Source organism: Psittacula echo (assembly GCF_963264785.1).
Source record: "Psittacula echo genome assembly, chromosome: 6".
NCBI lineage: Eukaryota > Metazoa > Chordata > Aves > Psittaciformes > Psittacidae > Psittacula > Psittacula echo.
The window spans coordinates 28,267,813-28,294,337 of record NC_137743.1 but is presented as its reverse complement, the minus strand read 5'-3'; the positions used below and the strand labels follow the sequence as shown (position 1 = coordinate 28,294,337).

Genomic DNA, 26,525 nt, shown 5'->3' with positions numbered 1-26,525 from the left:
ATGCCTTGGTCACTGGACCAACCCATCTAACCATACAGCAGCCATGCTATCCTTCCAAAGAGGCCACAAGGTGTATATTTTAAACTATGTATATTTTATACATACATATATGGAACAAGGTGACCTTTTAAGCCAAAAATTATAGTGTAGCACCCATGGGTTTCAACAGGGCAGAGTTATGACCTGTAGCGACCTCCACCTGGAGGACAGCCCCATCCATCTGCCCCAGAATTCCAGCCATGCCAGGGAGGACACAGACCACTACTCACCATCAACAGGGCTGAGGTAATCATGGAGGTGGGCTGTGCTGGCTGCTCCCCCACTCTGCATCAGAAGGTCCCCATAGGGATTTGGGTGGCTGGCCATCAGTGTCATTTGGTGGTAGTAGTCGGCAGGGTTTGCTCCTGGTGGTGGCGGGGGCAGCCCGAAAAGACCTCTCTCCTTCAGGTGCTCGTGAGCTGCTGCTGGAGCCACAGGGAAGGAGAAAAACATGGGGAGAAGGTTCCCACCGCAATGTTAGACCTCAGCGCTGACGCTGGCAGCCCCGTCTCCCCCCACGTCCCCCGCCAGCCCCGGCTGCAGGGCTCCACGTAGGGCTCTCGTGACGTGCGCTTGGGCGTGCTTTTGCGGACAAAAGAAACTAAGCTGGGGCCTCTGCATTCCTCCATTTCCGCAAATTTATAAACAATTTCTCGTTCCCCCTTCTAATAATCCTCCCGTTTGGACACAGCCGGCACCCCAGGGAGGGGGGAGAGGGCCCAGCCCGCCGGCAGCAGTAACCCTGTCAGCATTAACATCCCTGCCTATTAGGAAGGAAAGACAAATGCAGTCCAGTTCCCGATAGCAGCGTGAGGAAATTAAAGCCAAGGTCTAATGCATAGAGCTAGGTTTAGTGTCTGGCAGCATAAAACCATTTTGGCTGCCAAAGCCAATTATGCTCACTTTCTCCCAGCTGTAATTTTTCAAACCTGCCTCCCCACCCGCTTGCCCCATTAACTTATTTACCACCGTCTTAAAAAAAAAAAAAAAAAAAAAAAAGAAAAGAAAAGAAAAGAAAAGAAAAGAAAAGAAAGAAAGTAAAGAATAAAAGTAAAAGAAAAAAGAAAAGTCACCCAAACCACAACGCCTCTTCTTTACAGCAAAGAACTTTTGTTTTTTTCAAAAACTTGGTTTTGGAAGGAGAGGGATGGGGCAGAGCACACGCACACCAGCCATCTGACCTCTCCGTGGCAGACAGCTCAGAGTGCAGATGACGTTCAGTGGGAGGGAAGAAGACGCATGCATCTCCCATCACTCTAGGGATGTTTTTTTAGGCACTGAAGATGGTTTTCTGTTGCCAGACTCTAAGCTGGGGGCCTTGTCACTCTCTGGTGTGCTTTGCTTTGCAGCGGAGAAGGGCTGCTGGCCCCTGCAGCAGATCAGGAACCACAAGATGCTGGGGTTTGCTTGGTGTGCAGAAACTGGGTCCCCAAACCGTGGCTGCTCCCTATAAACTAAGCCTGCTGCCTGCAACTGTGTAATGAAGCACTTCTGATAAAGTAAGGCGTGACTTGAACCTCACCAACGAAAGCAGAGTCACGTGTTTTCCCCTTTCCCTGCTTGGCCGTTTTTGTCCCCTGATCCCCAGCAGGAGGTCTGCAGGGCTTGGAGAGCATCACTACCTCTGCATGCACCCAGTGCCAGCTCCCCCTCAAAACTGCTGCAGGGCAGCTCAGGAGTAAGGAGGAAGAAAGTATGGCTCCTTTCCTTCACCCAGGAGCCATCCTGCCCCAAGACACAAAGCCAAGAGGGGATAACCCAGCCAGCATTGCCTCATCTTGGCAACATCAATCCCAGCCAGACCAGGCAGCTGGAGAGATGTGACCCTCCTTGGGGAAAGCAGAGCTCCCAGTAGAGACATAAGAGTAGGCAAGCTCATAAGAGAGCCGAGAGCGCTGTAGAAAGGAACGTACTTTAAGCAAAATATTTATAATATGATCCAGTGGTAATAGCTATTCTCACGCTCTGCTTTCTCAGTGCAGTGATGCAAAACAAATGTGTAGTTAAAGGGGAAAAAAAAAGAAAAAAAAGAAAAAGAGACAGCTCTCCCACTTCAGAGAGCAGCTGTGGAGCCTTTGCGGCTGTAAATCCCCGGGGTTTGGGGGATTTCAGTGCTGGTGAGCTACAAAATCGCTGCAGTACCAGTAGCACAGTGTCCTACCGTCAGCAGGGCTGAGGCCTCTGGCAGCAGAGATGACGGAGAGCGTGGGGCTGCCGTGGACGGAGCGGAGGTAATGCTCCATGTGAGGTGCCACGTAGGGGTGCGGTGGGCTGAAGGGCGACTCGCCGGGCCCGGCAGGGTGCGGAGACAGGCGGATGAGGGAGATGTCAGAGATGACAGGGCTGCCACTCAGAGGAGGAGGCCTGGGAAGGAAACAGAGACACACCGTGACACACGTGCCATATGTATTTGTGGAAGGTGGCTCTCCCCCTGGGCTGTCGTGAAAAGGGCACGCCCCATGCTGGAGATCTCACTCCATCTTCTCACACAGAGAGGGTGGCTGCATGAAGATGTTGGAGGCAAAGCCAAGGCTTGCAAGCTCCTCGATGCCCCTGGGTATCCAGATGTTTAGTGCTGCCACGTGCAGACAAATCCCCAGACAGCGCTGCCTATGAGAGGATGTAAATGGCACAAAAAGTACTTATATGATCTTGAGGCAAGTCATGCTTTGCTTGGCCCAGCATGCGTGGCTCGGCCAGCACCGGCACAGCAGCCCTCCCTGCCTGCGTCCATCACAGCTTGCACAAACCTCCTTGACAGGTCGGCGGTACAGTTCAAAGGGCAAAAGTTCATGAGAGGTTTCATTGCATGCTTTCTGGGGGCCACCTCTGTTAAATCCCTCAGATCTTCCTCAGGCCATGCACTACCTGAGAAAGAAGTTAGTAAATGCTGAGGGATTCAGCAGGTAACAAAAAAATAGTCACAGGCATGTTTTGGCACTTAAGAAGTTTTTGCAGGGTGAGCAAGGATGGAAAAGAACACATGTGGACATCTCCCAGATGTACCCTCCAGCCTTTTAGGTAAACCACAAAGAGTGTAAGAAGAGAAGAAAAAGTTACACAACCAGACCTGAGAAGCAGAAAATCCAAGGTAGATGCCAGAAGAGTCAGAGCTGTCATTAGGCAAAACAAAAGAGCAAAATCTGCTTTGCATTAGCTCCCTCTGTACTCACAGACTGCTCGAAGTGGAGCTGGTGGCGGACACAGGTCACAGCAGTGATGGTGTTTGTGCCTGGCTGGGTGCTTTGGCAAAGCTGAGGGAGATAGATGTGCACCTCATGAGCCGCACCCCCTGCATGGGAGACCATGGGGATTCAGGCTGTGGAGGTCAGAGATCTGGGATGTGAGCTGAGCTAAGAGAGAGTATTAGAAAGGTCCTTCCCTAAGAATACCCAAATATGCTATTAACAAGCGCATGTAAGATCAGTGTCTCCATGCACAGACAACCACAAACACATGGGTCTGAGCAGTTTAGACATGCCACCTGCACTTCAGGATCTCAGTCCCACCCTGCCTTATCAACACTTCAGGTCATTTTAAATTATTTGCAATACCTACATATCAGCAAAACCACATAGAAATGTAATACAAGCTTTGCAGACTTATTCAGCAGTTTATGAGCACGTTTGTCTTTGTTTGATCTTCCTTGTGTTTCTCTGTCTTTCTGATAAATTAGTAAACCTTGTGGCTTTTTGAACACTTTCTGCTGATGGGTAGTAAATTAAATGCCTTTTAAAATATTTATAGTTCAAAGTACTTTCCTGTAGCAGTACACTCTGTGGCTCACTGGTGTGAAATACAAGGCACTGAAAACCTATCAGATGTAAAGGACTTGTGGAAATGCACACCCCGTTCAACACAAATGCTTGTCGGACTCAGACTGCAGTTTCGCTAGAGTAGCACCCACCAGCATCAAGCCTGTTTTCCTTTATGGCACTGAAACACAAACCTACAAGCATGGCTACTTCAGACCTCACAACCTCCCCACCTGCGTTGCCATGGCCTTTCATTGCCAAAATTATGGGGCGACCCAAGTCCTTCTCCAAATCCCTCTCCGGTGCCTCTCGCCATGACGTCAGCCAGTGCGGTGGCAAAGCTCAGGAAAGCTGCAGCCAAGGCTGCCGGGGCTGGTTTCTGTCGAGGCTGCTAATAAAGGCGGCCGAGCACGGAGCCGACCAATTTATTTCTACCAGGGAGGAGGGAGAAGTGAATCAAAGTCCCTGTTCCAGATTTAGTTTCAATTCATTTCTAATAATCTCCACCGCCTCATCTGGAAAAAATGAAACAGGATTAAAAAAAATGATGTCATTAAGAAAACATCTGACTAATTTTTCTTCTGATGAAGCCTTAATATAAGTGAGGGGAGATGTAAATTAAAAGCAGCCCCAATCTTCCTTGGGCCACAGAGCCTGCCTTACTACATAAGCCATGAAAGAAGTTTTCTTACATATACAATAAGATCCCTCTTTCATCAGTACTCACAGCTTCTCCCAAAAGGGTTGTGAACTTCTTTGATGCAGTCTTGAAACTATGTATTACCAGGTTTATGAGCCTTCGGAGCCTCTACTGATCAAACTGTGAGGCCAACATCTAAAATGTGTATAACAATATGAAGGGTTTGCTGTTCATTTTCTCCATGCTAAATTGGGCAGAAATGCTGGAGTCCCTCAGAACAGGAAAACTCCACCCTGGCCAAAAAGGTAACACTGGGAAATAGATCAAAAATTCACCCAAAATGCATCCAGCTGGAGAGCCGGGTGGTGTTTTAATATGAAGCTGGCCCTCTGCATAAAGACTGGGGTGGAGAACAGGCTTCTCCTTACAGCGCTGCCTAAAGCCTCTCCTTACCCCATCTCTCCATCTGTGGACTAGGACAGAAGTGTTCTCAGCCAAGCCTGGCTCCTGGAAGCCCTGCCAGTCAGGGATCACCTCTCACTATTGTACACCCACAATTCCAGCAAAGCATGTCTTTGCTGCAGTCTGTCCCAAAAGCATGGCTTCCAGTAGCTGTCTACCAGTAACAGCTCAGGTGGCCAGAGGGATGCCCTGCTCCTAACTCCCCAGATGTCTGATTTTTCCCCCATTTTTTTCCCACTTGTGTCACTGGCACTATTTCTCATCCAATCTCCAAGACCCATGTTGTGCCATTACATTGGCACTATGCAAATACACAGTGAGAGGCAGCCATAGATTCACAGGTCTGCTCCTGGCAGAGGAGAACAATTAGCTGATGCTTTTTAGAGGTAGTGGCTTATATAGATGAGAGATGAAGCGACACTGGGCAGCTCTACCCAACATGCAGCTCACCTCCTGAACAAGTAGAGCTCCTCATCCCCATGCCCCAGACCCCACAGCAGGGCAATCACCAGCTTGTTGTGGTGAACCAGCCTGTGCAATGGTGCCATGGTGCCAGATCTGGGTTTCTCAGTTTGTCCATAGATTTTCCTGCTCAGATCTTTGCTATCCATGTATCACTCCCCACTCTTTCCCTGGATCCTGTGATGGCATAAGGAAAGCACCACAGTGACTGGGGGAGAGCTGCCGGCTCTGCTGAAGCCAACGTTGTGAAAATCTCGCTGTCTGTACTGGGATGAGGGATTTCACCTGACCATGTGTATTTCCGAAGGAACTGGGATTCTGGTTTTCAAATAGGCTAAGGGAATTGGGTGTCCAAACGCCATTAAATTTAATGGGAGCTGGGGGCCTGTTTTCCCTGCAGCTCTGGTAAGAAGTCCATGCTCTATAATTATTGCTCACAACTTACAGAGCAATTTGCATCTCTGACGAAGCACGTGAGCATGGATTCATTTCTTCCTCCCACCCAGGAGAGGCTCTCCTTTCCCTGCTTTCTAACAGAGGGAGACACTAAGGTGGGGGAGACATTACCTTATCCCATCTAAGGGCTGCAGAGCCTCCTGCTGATGATGAGTGCATGCACACTGCTGAAGGCTTTACATAGCAGGCTTTTACTGGTGCAGTGGATAACTCCCCTTGGAAATCAGAAATCCTTGCACTATTTACCTGGCTCCAGGCCCCGGCAGAGCAGGACTGTAAGGCAGTGGGTATACATAGCAGCGAAGGCACGCCACCAGTGCAAAGAGAGCTACTGGTGTTTGAAATGTGACATACACTGCTGGTAGGACACTAGGAGATTCTTGGTGGTTTCCCAGGAACTGGTGACCTGTTAACTGCCCTACATCAGGAAAAAGAGATATGCTTCACTTTCCTGTCGCCTGGGTTTTGCTGGAAGTTGCTTGTCTGAAGCTCTACAGTCTCATCCCAAAGTCTTGGGGAAGGAGCTGGTAGTTTTTCTTTGGAAAGCAAGGCAAAAAAAAATCAGCCTGGAGTTTTCAGTGGGGCAGAGCAGTGTGTCCCTGTGTGTGCCCTAGGAGCCGGTAGGTGCTTGTCTCCAATGCCACTGCTCATAGGTGTGTGCTGCGCTCGGTGCATTGCAGCTAGATGCCATGTTGAGAAAAGATCCTCATGGTCTCACGGTGGAGGAGCAGCACTACGTCTGAGGGGCTGGGCTGCGCTCCTGGGAAGGGAAATCCCTCAGGGATTGGCAAAACCAGCGCTGGCTGCTATGAATAGCATCCTTGGGGTGACTTTTTCTGATCTTGCTCTCCCCCTGTGGTCACACATGAACAATCCCAATATCTTGTATAGGAGAGGTATGACACAATCTCCCTGCTTCTGCGTGTGGGTCTACAGCCTCTGCAAGGAGCATCCAGCAATGAGTGCAACAGTTAAAGAAGTAGCATATTTCTGAAATAATCTCCATCGGGTAAATAAACCCCAGAAAAATGGAGACAATTAACCAGCACTAATGTCCCATGACTAGTCTAAATTAATACTTATGTGGCAAATATATTCATTTAGTGGAAAACAAAGGGCTGAATACTTTTCCATATGCTTAATGGAATATGGACACTTGCAGGCAATTGTTTTGCTGTACAATAAAAAAACTGCATAGTTGCTACACAGAGATGGAAGCTAAGAACAGAGCTGCTCATGGGGAGGGGTATCATAGCCTGGTACAGTTTTGCTATTGGAAAAAAGCTTTTAAAGCCAGCAATCTCATCTAAACCCCACATAAAAATCCTTGCTTAAGTTCTGTTTTAAATAAAGCTTCCTAGCTTGGTTTTTGCAAGTCCTGTGTACCCAGAACACCACCCAATGCCTGCAGGAGATGGAGGAAAAGCATACGGATGCCTGAAAATTGACTGTGCTCATGGCAGACACTTTACATCTGAGATGCCAAAGCTGTATCCAGCAGGAGACCTAAAATGCCCCAGTATTCATGCTAAACAATTCAGTCTAAACAGCTCTCAACAGCCCCTCAACCTCCCCTCTGTTTATTTCTGATTTAAAGTCCCTTACAACAGGAAGGGCGAGAGGTCGTGACACTAGCGCGGTACCCTCAGGATCAAATCCTACAAGGTCCCTCAAAACAAGGTACGTTTCAGAGGTCAAACCTGGGCCACAACTATCGAATTCACATGGCATTTAATCACTCACAAAGATCTCCTCCCTCTCCCATTTTTTTGGCTCAGAGAGCAGAGGATGCTCTGGAAGGAGCAGGATGGAGCTGCCTTGCAGCTGCCCCTCCCCATCAGTCACTGCCAGAGGGTGCTGGGCAGCCTGGTAATGAGGTGGCAGGGAATCACCCACACTTCCCAGTTCTCCCAGCACTGCAACAAATTGATAATTTTCCAGTAGAGTGACCTGATGCTCAAATATAGGAGTATCAACTCGAAGATGCCAGCTTATGTGTCCTGCTAGGAAGAGATCGGGATGGGGACCCAAGAGACATCACTGCTAAGTTCCAGCCCTCCCCTGCCGGGATGTTCAGCACAAGTGTTTTTATTTCTTTTCCCTGTATTTTCTCAGCTCTAAAATGGGGTTAATAATATAATTTCTGTTTCTTCTCCATACTCACAGAGATGAATATACAGAAAATCAGAACTACCTTCGTGAATTCAGCAATTAATGCACTCACTTCTGAGAAGCTGTTATGAAGACTGTGAAGCTGGACAAAAATTGCTACAGCTTCAATGCATAAACTGAACAGGCATGTTTCGAGCAGTTCCTGTTTTCTCCTTTCCCCTCACCTATGGCTTTGAGGCATGGAAAGTATGGAAAATTAAAAAAGACACTTTAACAGCGAGGGCAAGTTCCCATTAGATAGGTTTATGGATGGAAGTGGTAAATTCATCACTGCTGCAAGACTACAGCAAAACTAGATGGTTTTCTAAAAGATGGGTTCCAAGTGTACCACAAGGTTTGGAGTTTTAATAGTAGCAAAGAGTAATTTCTCCCACTGTAGAAATTAAAGAGGGAATCCTATGGCCAGTATTGCAGATGTCAGATCAGACAACTGAGGTAATTCCTTTGGGCCTTAAAAGACACAAATTGGAATATAAAATCCCTTATTTGTCGTCTTGTGGTAGGGCACTGCTTTGAGAACGGTTTAGGTAGACACTATGAAAAAGCCCACTCTGCATCCATTGGCAATGGTAGATGCCTAAATATCTTTAAAAATCACAGCTTAAAGTCTAACCTTGTACCTCTGAAGTAAAAGAAAACTCTGCCACTGATGGCAGGAACAATCAGAACAGGTATCATAACCTATTGGTGGTACTAATTTCTTAGCACGACTTTTTTCCATCCCTTAGAAAAACATATTCAAGATTTAATGAAGCTTCTAGGATATGAGGTCAATTTCATATACTTGCTTCAGATAAGAAAAATTATGTTTTTACTTCAAAAGCGGCAAAAAACCCCAGGTAAATATCTTTCTTTTTTCCTTTCAAAAGACCATTCTGTTTTCAAACATACCTGACTTCAATCCTACGTTTAAAATACCTAAGACCAAGAACAAATGGAGCAAAAGATTTAATTTCACCTGGTAAAGAGTGTTACTATTTTTATCAATGAAATCAGAAGTATTTTGGCTGATTTAGAGCTTGAAACTTTTTTTTTTTTTTTTTTAAATCTAAATTCTACCAGAATTGCTGGAATTTAGATGAAAACTCCCAGGCTGTTGGCAGCTTTAGTGGGGACAAGCGCAACATCTGGAGGGAGCAAAGTTGGGAGTGCGACTACAGGAATCGGTCCTCAGATTAGAAACTCTTCTAACCACATATGGTTTCTTATTGTATTTATGCTGCATTTACCACAATGCAGGTCTATTTTGGCTGACACTTGTAGGCACAACTGCAACACAATAACAACAACAATATCAATATTTGCTTTTAAAATGGAAGAAAAATGCAAATTTTTAATAAGTAAGGTTGCCCTTCATTATACAACACACAAAGAAGCAAGACATCAAAGGTGGAAATTAGAGTTGATACAAGACCTTCAAACCCAAATCAAATTAGTGTCTTGAGGAGAGATCTTTGATTTAAGCTTAATAGTGGTGATTTTTTCTTGGGTTGTTTTATACTTAATCAGCCACACAGCTCACTGTGCAGACATATGTTCCCAAAGCACATCAAAGCAAGTAAACACTCTGTTTCAGATCCTAATATCCTTTTTTATCCAATTATCTTACTTACATGATCTTTTAATTTAAGTTCTGAAAGCCCACCTTTTCACACAAGCTTTCCTGATGGAGGTAGAAGTATGGCCAGCTGAGTTCTTGTGAGATACCCGCCAAAAAAAACCCCACAATGAATAAATCAAAGCACAGCAGATGAGTCTCTAAGATAGTTTCTTGAGAGATTAATGATGAAAGCCTTCAGAGGAGAAGTGCATTTTAAGAAGGGGAACTTCAAGAAAGGTAGCTGAGGGGGAGAGAGGGAAGGAGAATGAGAGAAAAGATATGAAAGAAAGCATGGATGAGAGTGCAAGAGCCAATGAAAATAGTTCAGCAACAGACAAAAGGAGCGATGCAAACCTAGAGGCAATGTGAACTTCAAGTGGAAACCACCAGGCATGAGAACTTGATTCCAGTTGCCACAGAATTTGAGAGCTGGGGTGTCGAAACACTGCGGGCTCAGGGTGGGCAGGGAATGAGGGCTGGGCAGTGGTGTGGAAGAGCAGGCAAGGTGGGAAGTAGTGGAGAAAGAGATGGGAGAGATGTAGGCATGGACCAGATCCTGATGGCAGAGCTGAGTAGGAAGCTGAGGGAGACCTGAGAGGATTAAGCCCTGGTTAGGGCATGTGTGAAATGGGTGTTGGAAAGATGTGTTGGATGTGACACAGCCATTTCTCTGCATCTGACTGATTTCCCTTGGGACACATGTTGAGGATATTAGCACTTCTGAGTGAATACTTTGCTTGTAGCTGTGAAGACACTGGGCTTGGGAAAACAAATGGGAAGTGTATGTGCATGGGGAGGAAATCCTAATTTTTGATTCCTGCCTATTGTCTTCTTGTCATGCTACTTTTTGATGGGGCTTTTGCCTCTTAAAAGGAAATTAACATTCCAGTGCTACAAAAGGGTTTAACATTTTAAAGGGTATTCCTATAGTACTTCTGAAAAGTCCCTTTATATGTTACGCCAGCACTAACCTGTTGTGAAGAGGGAGTCAGTGGCAGCAACACTGCAGCAGTGGTGTGGAATGGAGCTCATGGAAGGGTCAGGCAAAACATAGAAAATGCTTATTCATTCATTACATTTTAAATCTGCCTTGGCTCTATACCCGTCATATCCCAGAAAAGCAAAAAAGGACCATTCCTCTTCATCATGACTGTAATACAATCAACTGGCTGCAGCATTACTCTAACCAACATTAACTGAGTCTGTGTCTGACATCTATAATTTCATGTTAACAAATTAGGTAGACTCCTGCATTTCCTGGTACCTTGAATGCCCAAGAAGCTCATAACTTTTCTTTATATGCAAAATGTCAGGGAAAGGGCAAACAATGTTATGCCAGAAGACCATAGCCAAATCACTTGGTTGGAATGTGCTGTAAATCATGGGATGAATGGAAAATGAATCTTTGTTCCAGGACAGTGACTTCCAGCATTAATGTTGCTGCTAATATGTTCCTTTCCTATTGGGAATGTCCTCTTTCCATGATCCAAGGTCCTATAACTTAAATCCCATAAATAAACAAGACACCAAGGAAGGAAAACCTACACCCAACTACTTATAAATGTATAAACCAACTATTTATAAATGTATAAACCTGAAATGTCCTGCTTTTCTTTTCATAATTACAGGTGAAAACCATTGGTGTTCAGGCTTTAGAAAGAAGTTGTGCTTGCTCTAAGCAGCGGTAAGCTGTTGTAGCTAACTGGAAGTAACCACAAACCCGTGGTTTACAAAGGGGAATAAAATGAAACAGAAACAGGTACAGCACAGATCTCTACAAAGCCTTTCTAGACACAGCAGTCAGAGGAACTCTGGAGGTAGAGGTGATTGTGGTAGCTGCAAATACATCTCGCACATACATGCACGCACATGCTAGGTATGCTGCTGGCATGCTCCATCTGTACCTGCCTCTGGTCCATCCCAACACAAAGAGGTAAAAGATGTTCATTCCTATAAAAGCAAAGCTTTAAGCTGGGGCTCCCTGGGTTTTCTGCAGGAATTAATTTTACTGGCATTTGACACATCTTAAACAGCAACAGCACTCACAGCAACCTCCAAAGGGAAATATTCCTGAACAATATATAATAAATACATTGATTTCTAATAATAACCATCTGCCCTAAATCTTCTTGCTGACAGGTTTAGTTGGACCAAAGGCCCTTTTCACATCTACTTCATGACAGTTCCCATCACTACATAAAGACTTTGAAGTGCCCTAACATGCAGTAAAATGCGAGATAACCTACTAAACTGTCAATATTTCTTCACTTCTAAAAGGAAATGCTAATGGCACTCAAAGAGCTCAAGATGTAATGTAAGATCTGATCCAGCAGGTTTGCTGATCTAACTATCATTTCTTTTGCTATGAGTATTCTGAAAAGCAAGCAATTATATGGTGAAGAGCAGAACTAGGTAAAAGTTTTTCACTGATATGACTGGAAAAAACCACTTTTTATTCCAAACAAGCTTTTCTCTTGGAAGTGTCTGGAGTTTTCAGTACAAAATAAGAGAATTAACAATAAGTTGAGCTCTTCAATTTTGATTTCTTCTTTTTAACCTACCACTTGTTTTCTTTTTTTCTTTTTTTTTTTTTTTTTTTTTAATCATTAGAAAGAAAGTGAACCAGAATGAAACATGGATGTTTTGAAAATCTGGACAACATTCAGTTGGGAGTTAATTTTCCATGAGAAAGGATGAACACAACTCAGAATCTTTCTCCAAAGGAATGTGATAAACAACTGGCATTTTTCTATCAACTCTAGCCTGCAGTGTAAGACTGAGAAAGGCTCTATAGCAGGAGAAACTAAACGGAATAAACAGAAGCCCCGTCCAAAGGTAAAACCTCAGCACTGTTTGCTGCACTGTACAACTTCAACTGACTTCAAAGGAGCCAGGATGCTGCCCACACCCCCCAAATCATCAGCTCATTGTAAGAAAGGATGAGGTGTTTTATATCTCATCATCCATGCACCACCCAAAAAGCCTTCCTTCCAAAACTCTTTTGCTCCCAGATCCATTAATGTCATTCTCTACAGGTGCTCTCCTATTATTCATTCGACAATGACACACAAAAATATAACGTATTTATTAAGGAAGGAATAGGGATCTGATATTCCCCAGCCGTTTACTGCTGAAAGTTTACTCTACTGCTTTTTTTAGTCTGTGGTTTGCAAATCCATGAGAATCACAAAACCTTCTTCAGGTGCCATGAAAGACAGCAAAAAAACCCCTGCAAGCCTCCTGTTATTTGGGCCATGTTTGACAACCCTGCTTGAAAATTTGTAGGCCACAAACCGTAATAGCTTGAAAATCCCTCACTAACCCTATGCTTCCCAAAATCAACAAACAATTGCATATGAGACATTCTCAGAGTAATTGGTGACTACCACCAGCCAACCAGCACCCACTGATGTCAGCTAGACCGCAGCACGCACATGTGACATAAGCATTTTTGCTACACCAGCGCAGAGGTAACCCCATCTTCCATACCTATGGTGACACTTCCCTCCCACTGCCACGCAAAGGGAGACCTGCAGACCTCATCTTTCATTCTCTTATCTCATGCAGCTATTCCTTATGCAGACACATTTCTGTATACAAACCCCATTATACTTGACCCTCATTTCACCCTGTTTCCATTACAGCGCTGTAGACTCAACCAGACTTGCTCCAGTGCCAATTCTGTGCTGTCATTCCTTGCTCAGAGTGGTAATAAAGAAATCACTGTTTTAAGCTGACAAAGAACAGATTTCTTACTAAGTAAACACTGATGTTTTGGTAGGGAAATTAAGTTATAAAATTGTGTCTACAAAGGGAGACCATACAGATGGAGTTTGTTAAGAGACAGCAATACAGTCAACAGTGGTTAATTCAATTGCCTGCTACTTATCAGATTTTTTTTAATTTTTTTTTTTTTTTTTTTAAAAAGGGTTACCCAGCTTTTGTAAATGCAAATGCAGAAAAACATTTCAAAGAGTCATTGTTGTCTTAGCTGGAGAGAGAAGCACACAGGTACACGGCCTTTTGAGGCTCAAGAGCCCGAGGCCCAAGAGCCTGCCAAGAGGCTCAAGAGCATGTGCATCTGCCATGGTTGTATCAGGGTCCAGTGGGTCTGGTCCTCACCAGCCTGGCAGGAGAGGAGCTCTGAGCACAGCACAGTTCATCACCATACCACCACCCTCCAGTGATGTTTGTCCTTATGGCTGTGCTGTGGCCTCAATTCCCCTGGCCACTTGCCTTTCAGCCTGCATGGTGCCCCACATCACTTTTAGATACCCCAAGCCTTCCTTCAGCTTGAGGAAAAACTGGACACTAAGCTCAGCTGGGTAAGGGTAGGAAATTCAGTATCTCCAGTCTTCAGTCAAGCCTTAAATGACTCCAACTCAATGTTAGATGTCACATCTAACTCCCAAAAGTGCCAGGTTGACACCAAGTGCTGCAGCTGTTTCTATCCTAAATGAAGCAATAGCAAAGGCACAGACACACTTTATCCTCCCCTTTACAGGGAACTGCAGCTGGGTTTGGGGTGCTGCCTGAAAAAAGTTTGGTTTTTTTTACAGCATCAGTGCTGGCAAAGGCCCCCAGACATCCTGCCTCACACTAACAGTTCTACTAATGGTCCATACTGCTGGACTGGGAGCAGAAACAGGAGGTTCCTCATCACGCCAAAACCCTCAAAACCCACCCTTCTTTCATCTCACCAGACACCAGCTTATGCTCCTGTTATGGCATCTAAGAGACACACTCTGCCAAGCCCTCAAACTATGCAGACCCAAGGAAGAGGAGGCTGCGATCTTTGCATGTCCAACTGCAGGTGCCCAACTCACATGTTGTAGCTATTTCTTTTCACAGCAGCAGCCAAAGCCTGTCTGAGGTAGTACTCTAGGTAGTCTGAATATAACCTCAATGAAAGCAGATATGTTTTGGGAACAGTTTAAAATTACGAGAGGTGTGGGATTTTTTAAAAGCATTTTATCAGTAAGGATAAAGAAAATTATTTTTGCATAGGATAAAGTTCACTATGAGATTCAGTGTGCAGCATGATGTAAAGTCTCAGGCTAGCCAAAAGGTTTTAACATTGGGTGCCCTTTAAGTGATGCACTTAGTAAAATGAGATGTGCTTAGGTTGGAACTATGTAAAACCACTTATTTTATTAATATGAGGTAAAAATCTAAAAAAAGATATACTGCTGGGTAATTAAGTCACCAAGTGTTGTTCTACTTAAAATTCAAGAGAAGGGATATTACACATACTCAAATTTTAATGAAAACATTTGCAGTGGCTTTAATAACTCAGCACAAAATTGTATTTAAACATTTCTCTCCAGTTTTGGAAAAAGCAAACAAAGGGCCATTGTACTGTGATCTGGGAATGAAAAACCAGAACTGCTCAGGTGCAGTGGATTATTTTACCTGTTTAGACAACACAGTGGTGAATAAACCAACCCTGGAAATCAAAGCTATGCTGAAATACCAGCAGCAAGGTTTACTATGTGGTAGCAACTTTTGAAAGTCTCAACAGTCATCTTTTTGCAACTTCAAGTACCTTTTGCAGCCCAAGTTGATTTCAGTGGGGTGTAAGCTCCTACATGCTTTCATTGTGGGAGTAGACTGCTGATGGGATTTTGATGTCTAAATACCCCTGGCTCAGAGTTTACTTTGAAAATATGACTTAAGGTCCTGCACTTTGCATGTTTTGGGGTTTCATTTTTCTTAGTGATGTCTCCTGCCTGATTTGTTAAAATAAGCAAGGTAACAGGTGAAAATAAAGTAGATTTTTAAAACATTTTATGGTTTAAATAATCTATAATGTTATTAGTAACCAAGGATATTCAACTATCCAAAACTGAACTTCTAATATTAACAATTCCCTTTTTGCGTGTCACTTTACAGTGCAAATTTTAAAGCTGTTCATAATGTAATTGCAAAATAATTACTCTTACCCAGCACTGCAATATACATTTGGTACTCATGAATGCTGTAAGGATTAATACAACCATTCACACCTGCTATAAAAGAGCATCTAGACAATAAAAAAAATACAAGAATGCACAGGCCATTTTCTAAGCTCAGTCATGGAGTACTGAGGGACAGAGCAAGTGCAAGGAGAGTTATAAGGACCTATAGGTAGAAAACAAGCTTCTAATTACACAAGTTCCACTTGAAAGCTCTCATTCCGCTGTTCCACAAAGCAGGACAAAAAAAGAACAACAAATGTAGCCTAAGCTACTGTACGCATGGATTTTTACTGGCATATTTGTCAAGCTCACGTAACACCCCCAATGATACCAAATTCCTTGCCTGCACTATCTCTACCTTCTACCTTCATTCAGCCTTCAAGAAGAGCTTCTAAAAGTCTCTAGTTTCATTTTAATTGAAGATTTGCTCCTACACTCCAAAGGCTCTTTCGTTTGAAACTCAAATGCAATCTGTTTAGACCATGATGTACTGTAGGCAAGGAGATTATCTCTTAGCCTAGCTTTCACCCACTGAGGATGATAACAGGAGGAAGAGATTAGATTGAGACCATGCACTGGCAAGTAAGAAAGACTACACACATACATACACACAAATTTTTACTGCACTGTAACTTCACAGATCACAGCAATTTTGCTGGTGAATGTGTGAACCACAAAATTGCTCTGCCTAGGAGAAAGCCATCAATGAACACAGGGCTGGTAGGGCTGGGTTTATGAAAGGCAAAGCAACGAAATCAATTAGAGCAAACAGATCCTGGATAAAAGCCAATTTGGCAATGTAGTCAAAAAACAAATGAAGGAATAGGAAACCACTGCCTATAGCGCAGGATTCTGGGAGGAAGCACGATCTGCTCTTCAGCACAAAACACCTTGAGGAATTGCGTGTCCCCCAGTTTATGCTATTTTCTCACTGAGTCACCCTGGAAAATTCACTTACTCAATCCACTGCACCAGTGCGACATACCTGAAGCAATGTGACATCTGCGCACAAACCAAGCCCGAGTTTCTGCTCATTATCTGTTCTTATCAAAACTCATCACATAATTCACTAGAAATGCAAACTCTGCTCTGCAGAGATCAAGCATGGAGAAACCAGGCTGATAGGATCCTGAAGTCCATCAGCACATCAGGACCTCAAGTGAAAGAAGTTACAGCTCACAGAACTCCTACCTTCATCACATTTGGCAGGAGCCTGCTCTTAAACAAACAAACAAACAAACAAACAACTCTTTGAAGAGTTTCTTATTCTTGCAGTAATGCTGGTCTGAGCTCTGATGGGATTCAAACCAGACACGGTCGAGGGAAGTCTGGAGTCACACCAGGTTTAAATCTCACATGCCAAGAGAGGTCAAGACCTACCAAAGCCTTGAATAGGTGACTTGCAAAGAAAACCCCAGGACATGGAAGAAGTGGTGCTGGTGGGAGAGTGCCTTTCCCTCTGACTCATTAGGCAGTGCCATGTGACGATGCTCTGGTAAGGAAAATGGAGCGGCTGTCATTACTATCCACTAAAGCCCAAAAGTCCACTGCATTTGCCTGCTGTAAAGGTCCTGTGGGACTCTTAAAAAAGGCATGGATTGTAAAATATCTAACCTGGCTCAATTCCATTTTAGCCTTTTACACAGTGGTCATCTCATTGCTGTCTGCCCTGCGGGAAAGTTTGAACTTTCCTGACATAACCTGAAAATTGGTTTAGTTATGTGTGCTCTCTTTTACAAAGATGGCTAGAAATTTATTTGGACTTCGGAAGTCTTCTATTTTATCAAGTGAATGAAGCGGTTTGGGGTCTGCTGACACTGATTTCACTATGAACGTTTCTCTGTTTAGAGACTTTGACTGGAAATAATATACAAACAAGTAATATCTATTTAAACATTGAAATGTACTGGATAAAACTTTGCCGATACCTCACTTTTCATCAGTTTCTGGTATTCTTACAGAGAAACAGCTGGGCTGGAGGACTAGGAAAAAAGGGAAAAAGCTAGAAATAACTTTTGTATGATTTCTCCCCTGAGAACCAACTGCAAAATCCTTCCCACTGGTCTGCAGATAATAGAGTTATTCATCCTGACCTGTTCCTTACCATATACTAATTCTCATGCTTTACCCTGATCCCCAGAAGATGCCATCACAAAACGGGTGTCTCGTGACGAGGGTAATAGAGCAGCAAAGATCATATTTTAGTTCCTTCCAAAGAACTGAAAATATCACTGACTCCTTGAGGGTCTTTTCAAACAAGCAGGACCACCACACTGTCTGACCCACGTGGCGACCAGTTACTCAAAACAGCACCTCAACCACTGTTAATTCCTTGCAAACTTCCTCTTCCTAGGAAGCAAGCACCAGGACATTTTATCCACACATTCCCATTGCAGTTAGGCTTATCTAAGTTGGCTTTTTTGTCACCAGTTCTGGGATCTCTGTGATGATGCTGGACTCACAGCAATATTATGCTAAAATAAACACGGAGCTCTAGTCCCTCTTCATTAGGCCTTGACTTCCACTTCGCCAAAATTATCTGAAGAAACATAACTGAAGCCCTTCATGAGAATACCAACAAATAATCTATTACCATAACAGGTCTGAAGTCTACTGCCAAGTCCATACTGACAGCAGAAAAATCTCTAATAAAAGCTATTTCTACAATAGGAATACACAAGTGGGATTTAGTAAACATTTCTATTTTATGGCATCTTCAGAAGAACACCTCTTTCCAGGACAGTATGTGAACACGCATTTAAGTGCCTCTGAAGTCAACAGATCTCAGCACGTATTTCTAATTAAGCATATACTTGGGTGTTTCCAGTAATAGGGAGAGACTTAAAAACCATTCTATAGTCTAAATCACTTTCTATATGTGCCTGTGCCTCATCAGCTCATAATTTATTTTCAAATATCTTCTACAAATATCTCTTCTCCTTTGCTATTCCCCTTTAGATTGATCTTCCTTTTATTTACTGATTTGATGACAGAATGCGCTAATTCCTTCACCACCACATCTTTCCACACCCTGCTTTTTGCCATCTACAATGCAGTTTTCTCTTGTACTGCACTTAAGTTGGGATGAAAGACAGCATATGAAATCAAGTGTTTTACTTCACAGTGAAGACATAGTCTCAAACAAGAATATGCATGTAAGAACATCATCCTAATGCAGCTGTAAGCTTGAAACTTTCCTATTTTTAAGATATTAACCACACTCTGGTAGTCCTTCCTCTACCAGTGGTAATTTGGGACATGTGGTTACTCTGCGGGATCTTAAAGAAGCTTTCAGATGAAGCATTTAATCAGCAGGTACCATGTCCAGTAACTGGCTTGCAAATCAAAATCCATGTAAGTAGCTCCAGAACCAAGATAGGAAAGACTCTTATGAAGGGGCAAGAGGAGAAATAAGACAAATCCTTCTCCAGGATGTTTTTACAGGATCAAAAGGAAAATATTTCAAAAGCTCTTATATTTAGGAACACACATTTATTTCTCAGAGAGACAAACTCATAAAGCAAAATGTGACTGCATTTCATACAGCCCTAACATACTTTTTTCAGGTACACTTGATTACACCCAGGCACTGTTATAAGTGCCTTAGGTACATGTGTGCAGGGTAGGAAGAGGTGTAAGAGACTGATAAAATGAGCTGCGGCAGAAAGAAATAACTCTGCAGTGAGGAGGCTCCACCTATATGAAAGAAACACTGACGTACTGCTGCACTCGTAGAAAGGGTAAGAGGTGGTGGTGGAGCCTAACTCACATTTAATCTAATAGCACGTGTTCAGCAAGGGGGAGACCATGGTACAGGTCACTCTGCTGCACAGGCAGAGGAAAAGGATAGCTTCTACCACCCAGGCTCCTGCCATGCTATAAGGTGTGTGTGTCCCCAAGTATCACCTTGAAAAAATCATCAAAAGGCTCACAATCTCCTGGTTTCACTATCAGCTACCACAATCAATCATATCAAAACCCAACCCCACACATGCCAATCAGGTGAGCTCAGGGAATGCCGTGAACTTGCTCTGGAACTGGAGTCTGGCCAACTGGTATCAACTAAGCCTTGAATATGTTTTTTTCTATAGCATATCCACCTACGAGATTTGCCATGTGCATGCTCCTATAACAGAGAGGACACAGGGCAGAAACCACCCCTATTGGTCCTACAGGAGTTGTATGACCTGGATGTATACGCTGGACTCCAAGCTTGCACAAGTCACCTCATTAACATATTTGTATTTCTCAACTCCATTACAACCATTTTCTGAATTTTTAGGTACTTAACTGCTATACTATGTCTGGCTTTGGGGTCCTGAGTTTCAATGAAAGTTGGGGGAGGTAGACATTAATTGAGATCCAGCGTGTTTGAAAAACCCACTATACCCTTGCATTACCAGGACTTGACAAGCTGGCCCTAAGGGTCAACATTATTCTGAAACCTAAAATACCCACTTTCAAAATTGTGTTGTTAGCCAGACCCAGTGCAGTGGGATTTATGATCTGAAATCATACACACACGTTTTAAAATCTGACCCTTGAGTAATGCTCTAAATTTTAGCTCTGTTAGTTGTCTATTTAATATCAACAGTGAAACATAAAACAACAGGCATGAAAAGCCTCCAAGGCAAAAAATTGTGTAAAATCACAAATTCACAAAATGGTCAGGCACACAGAAGAAAACCATACATACATGGTGTAGTGTCAAAGTCAGGGATCTAGAAAGCCCACTTAAATGCACACATTCCCATAGGAGTGCTCTGCGGATCTGAGATTTGCCAGAGTAACAGCGCCTAGTTCTGTCCTCTGGTTTGTGCGGATGTGTGTGCACAGCACTAGCTGCAGGCAGGGGATCCAGATCCACAGTTCTGCCAAACAGGGTCCTTTTTTTTTTTTTATTAGTATTATTTTTTTTCTCCCCCCCCTCACCCCCTCAGCCATCTGGGTGGTCTGAGAATCAGACTCGAAATACCTAGGATCCCTTGAACCACATGTTCTAATCCCAGCGGAGTTGACTCAGTCTTTCACCCTTCCAGGGTAAATTGACTTCTCTGCTCTCTGTTGCGTGGGGGGAACTTTTGGATGAGATTTGAAAATTTCCGTTCTGTAAGGACATTAAAACCCCTACATTTTATTTCCAGTATCACAAGCCAGCATTCCTGCCATTAGTTTTTCTCTCTCAGCACCTTGTGTTATTTGCTTCCCATGGCCACTGGTAGCTGAGAACCCAGATTAACGAGCACCTGAAAAGTGATGTGCTGTGGGTTTCATTTCACAAGCCAATGGGATGGATGGGTTTTGTCCATTTATCTCCACATATACTGCAAGGATTTCAGAGAAACACAGTGAAAATGAGCAGGCTGAGCAGACTGACATTTGAGTATATGCTGCAGGCTGCAAGCTGTGGGGAGGAAGGATATGACAACACGCAGCAAGTATCTGGAGGCACGTGTTACACAAGGAGGTGTGTTAGGAGCAAAGGGTGAAATTCAGGGAGAGAAACTATGGACTATGAAGGTGAAATGCATGGAGAGCTTTTTATACTGAGAAAGGATTTGCTACAGGATAGAGTAAAAGGACAATCAAGAGATCAAAAGGGGGACAACAGGACCTGAAAGGGGGAACACGCACACCCGTATAGGAGAAAGTGTGACACAGGAACAAACCGCTGCAACAGGTCTCATTGTCTCTTGTCCTCACAACTGTAAGAAGCTGCTGAGAGGTAAAACACCATCTAGAGAGGGGATTTATTTAGGATTAAGAAAAAGGAGGGGCCAGGAGAGGCAGTGCTCCACATTTAGCATAGAGAAAACTTGAGAACCAAATTCTTAACACTGGAATTTAAAGGGCCAGGAGATTGGCACTGAACATTTATCCATTTTCACAGGATGCTGAAAGCAATGAAGAATGGGCAATACCATTGAGATAGTTTCTGAAAGACCAGTACTCTGTTTAGAAACTCTTTAGAAAGCAGCAGGAGAATAGACTTCAAATAAATTTTTCCTAAAGCACAAGCTTAACGCGGATAAGATGGAAGCATGAAGTCACTTTTAATCTACTATAAAGTGAGGTAAGCAAAGGGATTATCACTTAAGACTTGCTGACATGAAGCTCTGAGAATGACATTTAAAAGCAATGGTGGATTACAGAGTGACATCATATTAAACGAACACATGCCAGAGGTTTACATAAAAGACCTTGGAGATCAGGCTTTTGTTCTCAATACTAAAACCTCCTAGCCTATTTTACACTTCTGGAGGTGATTAGGCTAAATTAGAGCTGCAGTTTTTCACAGCACCAGCAACTTGGTGGCCCAGATCTTCACTAAGTGCTAATGGGCACAACTCCATCTGAGCTCACCGAGGCCCCCCACTCCAGTGCAACGCCGCTGGCATTCAGCAACCAAAGATCCAGCCCAAACGTTTCTATGATCTGTGTCTTACTGTATACTTTAGTGACTCTGAAACTATGTACCTTCATGGTCCTTTGGGCTTCAGGTTTGTGTTTTTCCAAAGTGTTCTGAAAGCTATTTAACTAAATGCACATCATGAAACTATTCTCAATTTAGGGAACAGCACAGATGTACAAATCTCTCTTATAATCGAAAATGCTTGAAAATTGTTAACGAGCTCCAAAAGAGAAAGCTGTGGGGTTTTCTGTTTGGTTGGGGGTTATTTTGTAGCATAATTTATCAGATTGGAAGAACCTACAGGAACATTCTATCGATGGTGAGTGTTTTGGATTATGTCTGCCCCATTTTCAGAAGACCTGATCAGCCTGTCCTCCTGCTGAGGTCAAATGTTAAGGGTGCATCTTCTCAGCTTCTGTACAGCTAGGTAGCGCTGTGTACTTCTTTCCTGGTGCCTGAAAAAGCACTACAAGCCCCTCCTGGGGAGTTGAACAAGTCACAGACCACCTAACTTTTCTTAGCTCTCAAAAAATCAGGAGCGTGAGTATTACTGTAACGGCATTTTAGAGATGGGAAAACTAAAGCACAGACGGAATTAAAGGAATTTTTACAGCAGCACAGTATTTAATTTGTGGTCTCCTGGAGATGGAACAAGTGACCATTAAGTATTAATCCTGGTAGTTTTATGGTGAGATTGGTATTGATAGTCCCTCAAATCACCACATCTTGTAAGTTACTAAAGAGCCACCTAAAAGCAACACACTCCTGCTAATTACAGACCAGGGAGAGGTTTGAACCAGCCTTCTGGAGGGGACCAACCTCTGCAAACCATCACTTACACACACATTCTTATTTTCCTAAATAAATAAAAGAAGCATGTGGGAAAGAAGGGGACAGAATAAATTGGATGTGGGAGCCCCCAAACCTGTTTCCCAAATGAGCAATGTGTCTGCTTGGTGAAAGTCGTAAAACTTTGCAAAACACATAAGAAGGCCTCTCTGAGCAGCTGTTTGCTTTGACTCCAGAGGGAGCTTGCTCTATCTGCAAAGCAGCACGGTACCATCAATCACGACCTGCCAGAGATTTTCTACTCCAGTAGCAAAGTAAATATGAAAACTCACAGGTTTTATTGGTATGTAGGTTCTGTGGGTCAACCGAGTGACTTCCTTGCTGCAGAACAACCATTACCTGGGGTCCCATCCTAAACTGCCTGATGGAATCACGGCTGCAGCCTCGTGGGAGCTATGTCCCATGGAGGTTAACCGAAGGCACTTTACAGATATCTGATAATGCAGAAAAGCACCTCTGCAGGTGTGCAATGCAACCAGCTTCCCTCTGCCATCAACTGTGGTCATGAATCCCCCTGGGTAGACGGAATGACCGAGAGGCCCTGGCATAAAATGGGGAGCACTGCAAAACTCTGACACCCCTTCAGTGAGTGTGTTGGAAGTGAGATTTATCAAAGGATTTCTATCTGGCAAAACTGAGGAGGGGTGTTGTGTTTTTTTTAAATAGGAACAGCAAAAGGCACATCTGTGACAATAGTAAATTCCAGCTCTAAAAGCAAGAGACACTGGTGTTTCTCGAAGCTCAGTTATAAGATGATGATGATGATTATTTTTTTTGTATGGCTAAACAACATAGTTTCCCTTAACCCCACTTGGCCTCCCTTGGCTGAATCTCACAAAAACAACAAAGGAAGGAGAAAACCAGCCTGAAACAGATATCCAACATGGAAAATCTTGGGTTCGTCATTGAATTTCGCAAATTTATAAACACTTGAGACATAGTCTTTTTATGATGGAAAGTCTAACAGTCACCTCACCTGCCTGTGAATTACCCTGCCTAAACAGCTCCAAAACATTGGAACAGGTCCTGAAAAGGTATTCGGTAATTTTTAACATAGTAAAAAGAAAACAAACTTCAACAAGGAGAGGTAATAGGATCAGATAAAGAAAAAAAGTGTAGGCTGAATATCAGGGAAAATCTGTAATATATTAAGATCTCAGGGAAATGGAGAAGACCCATGATTAAACCAGATAAAATCCCTACCAGAGGGAAATTAAGGGCAACTTAACACTATCATGGAGATAGAGTCTTCTCTATGTTTAGGTCTCCAGGACAATTCAGTCCTCATGAAAGCCATGGAATTTGTGACTATCAACTCAGGGTTTCGGGTTGGGTTTTTTTCCTATTTTATGTGTGGACAAAGGAGCAACAACAATATTTTGTTTATAAATAAAGTCAGAACTGCATCCTGAAACACCACCAGGATGTCGGTAGAAAAACAAGGCTGCTTTTGTTTGTTACGCTGCATAATGCCTGATGGGTTTTAACCACAGTTTAGGAGCTACTGTTAAAAAGCTTATTGCTGAGTCAAGCCTAGGCATGCTGTCTACAAGGGTTAGCCCTGAAGGCTCTTGCATTGGCAGGGATTTTTAAGCTGAGCTAAGGAGTTTTTAGTTATTTTTGTTGTGCTTTAAAAAACAAGAGTTAAGAGTAGCTAAGCACACCCAAAAGTGGGGAGTGGAAGGGAGCTATCAGTAATCACCTGCCAGCAGCTTTCTTCTGTAGTCAAGGGCTTGATCTTGAAAAGCTGATGCTAAGAGTCCCCTTGGCTTAAAGCAGACGGCATTTCTGCAGGAACCAGGCCCCGGTGGAGTAAGCTTTTGTGAAGAAGCTTGCTAAAATACACAATATCCCCTTTGTCGGCAAAGGGCCTGTTCTAACTTATGAAGTGAATTTGTTTGGTTCAGCTTTGAACCTGTTGAAACATCCTGGCTGATGACTTTCACTCCAATAACACTGATCTATGTTTCGCCTACAAGCACAAGCACAGAGTGAAATTCTGACAAATCAATAAAAGCCACGTGCAGAAAATGCATGTAACACCCACCACTGCTCTTCATCCTGTGCTATGGAAGAGGCAAGGATCCCATGGAAAAACACTATGTGGCTGTAATTTAATGCTTTATCGCAATGGTGTACAAAATGAGTCTGAATCTCCAAATTTATTTTTCTTTAATTTCTTAGCTTTTGAGTGCTGTAGTGTACAACCTTAATATTAAACAAATGTTGCTTTATGGAAGTGGTGCCTCATACAATTTAAGCGTACTGATACAATTCCCTTTATTATTTTTGCTCTAATTTCTACACTCCCAGAGAAGATTTCATCCCTTAATCAGTTTTACTCCATTCTGCATAGCATCCTTTCACAGTATTCACTGGGCTGCGATCCTGCTTCTCCCCGCCCTCTTCCACATGACCACAAGCTCACAAGTATAAGAATCCAGGATGATGCCTTGATTCCACAATATTCCCATTGGTTTGAACTGCAGAGCCTAAGGATCATCTGAACAAGAAACTTTATTTTTCTAGACAAGCCAAACAAGTACCATGATACCAACAATTTGTTCCTACTGCCAAAAAGAGCCAAAAAATTGAAGATGTCCAAAAAATGTGTCACCAAATAAGTTAAAAAAGTGAATTGTCCTAATGACAGGAGAAACACTGAAACACCCTGAAAAAAAAATCATCTGGAAGTATACTTCAAGGAAATACCAACATGATCTGCTTCTGGACATATATAATAATTGCTCAGTGATTTGGAAGGAGACTCGAGTCCTGAAAATTATTTGTCATGCTGCTTAACAAGGAAATTGCTGAGACATAAAGACTGACACAACAGTGAGCAGAAATACCACAAATTTTCCAGGTCCCTATCTTGGCAAGCGGACATTTTACTACTTGAGTTTTCCATATTCGCAAGAAAAGAGTCCCACAGGTGGTCCTGCTCAAGAGAGCCTTGCAGATGAGTTCCCTCTGGTTAGGATAAAATAACATATGTTCTCATTAGGCCACATACAAACAGTGATGAAGGGGAATGCACTGCCATGTCATATTGAGCAATCAGGAAACAAACCTTTGACATGATGCAGCAGGCAGATAATAACACCTTATAGTTAACAACAAATGAGACTCCACTTAATTTGCCATGCAATGTTCACGTAATTAGATAAATTTGGTACCGGCAAGACAGCAGACAGCTAGAATATGGGCTTGATGAACTGGGGGGCTCTCTGTCAGGCACCGATCACATTAATCATAAAGTCAAAACTCACTGGCACAATTTTTCTTCTAAACATTTGCCATAATCTTCTAAGGTGAAAATATGCGTGTGCCTTTTTTGTTTGAACAGAAAGGTGGATTTCTGCACCATCAGGATGGAGTACAAATTTCCAGAGGGTCAACTGTGCTGCAGAGCCCACCCAGCCTATTGAACGAGAGCAACACAACCAATAGGTATGTTCTAGCCCAGGTTTGCCACGTTCTGGATGATTTCATGTTGGATATCTTCTGGCTAGGGGGGATGAGCACTATGTTATGACCTCCAGAGCAGAGATGGAAAGACAAAAGAGTAAGACAAAAGAGAATTAGAACAAAAACTAAAGGAAAAAAGGGCAGGAGATGAGTTTAAGATAAAGAGAAAAAATGGTTGAAAGACAAATTCCACAGCTGGTGAGAATTTTCCCAGTGTGGTTGTGCCATAGTCAGGGCACTTAAAAAAGAG

The 26,525-nt window shown here is 43.2% G+C and overlaps 1 protein-coding gene across 2 annotated transcripts in view; it reads right to left on the bottom strand.

Annotated features, from left to right (window-relative positions):
• The window catches only part of GLI2 (GLI family zinc finger 2), a gene marked incomplete at both ends in the record, with an annotated part of 141,959 nt that overhangs the window by 36,975 nt on the left and 78,459 nt on the right, over positions 1–26,525 (bottom strand). For both annotated transcript variants that reach the window (XM_080621493.1, XM_080621494.1), the window contains 2 exons: positions 270–461; positions 2,201–2,403. In XM_080621493.1, coding sequence (XP_080477619.1) covers positions 270–461; positions 2,201–2,403 — 395 coding nt within the window. The remainder of the gene's footprint in view (positions 1–269; positions 462–2,200; positions 2,404–26,525) is intronic.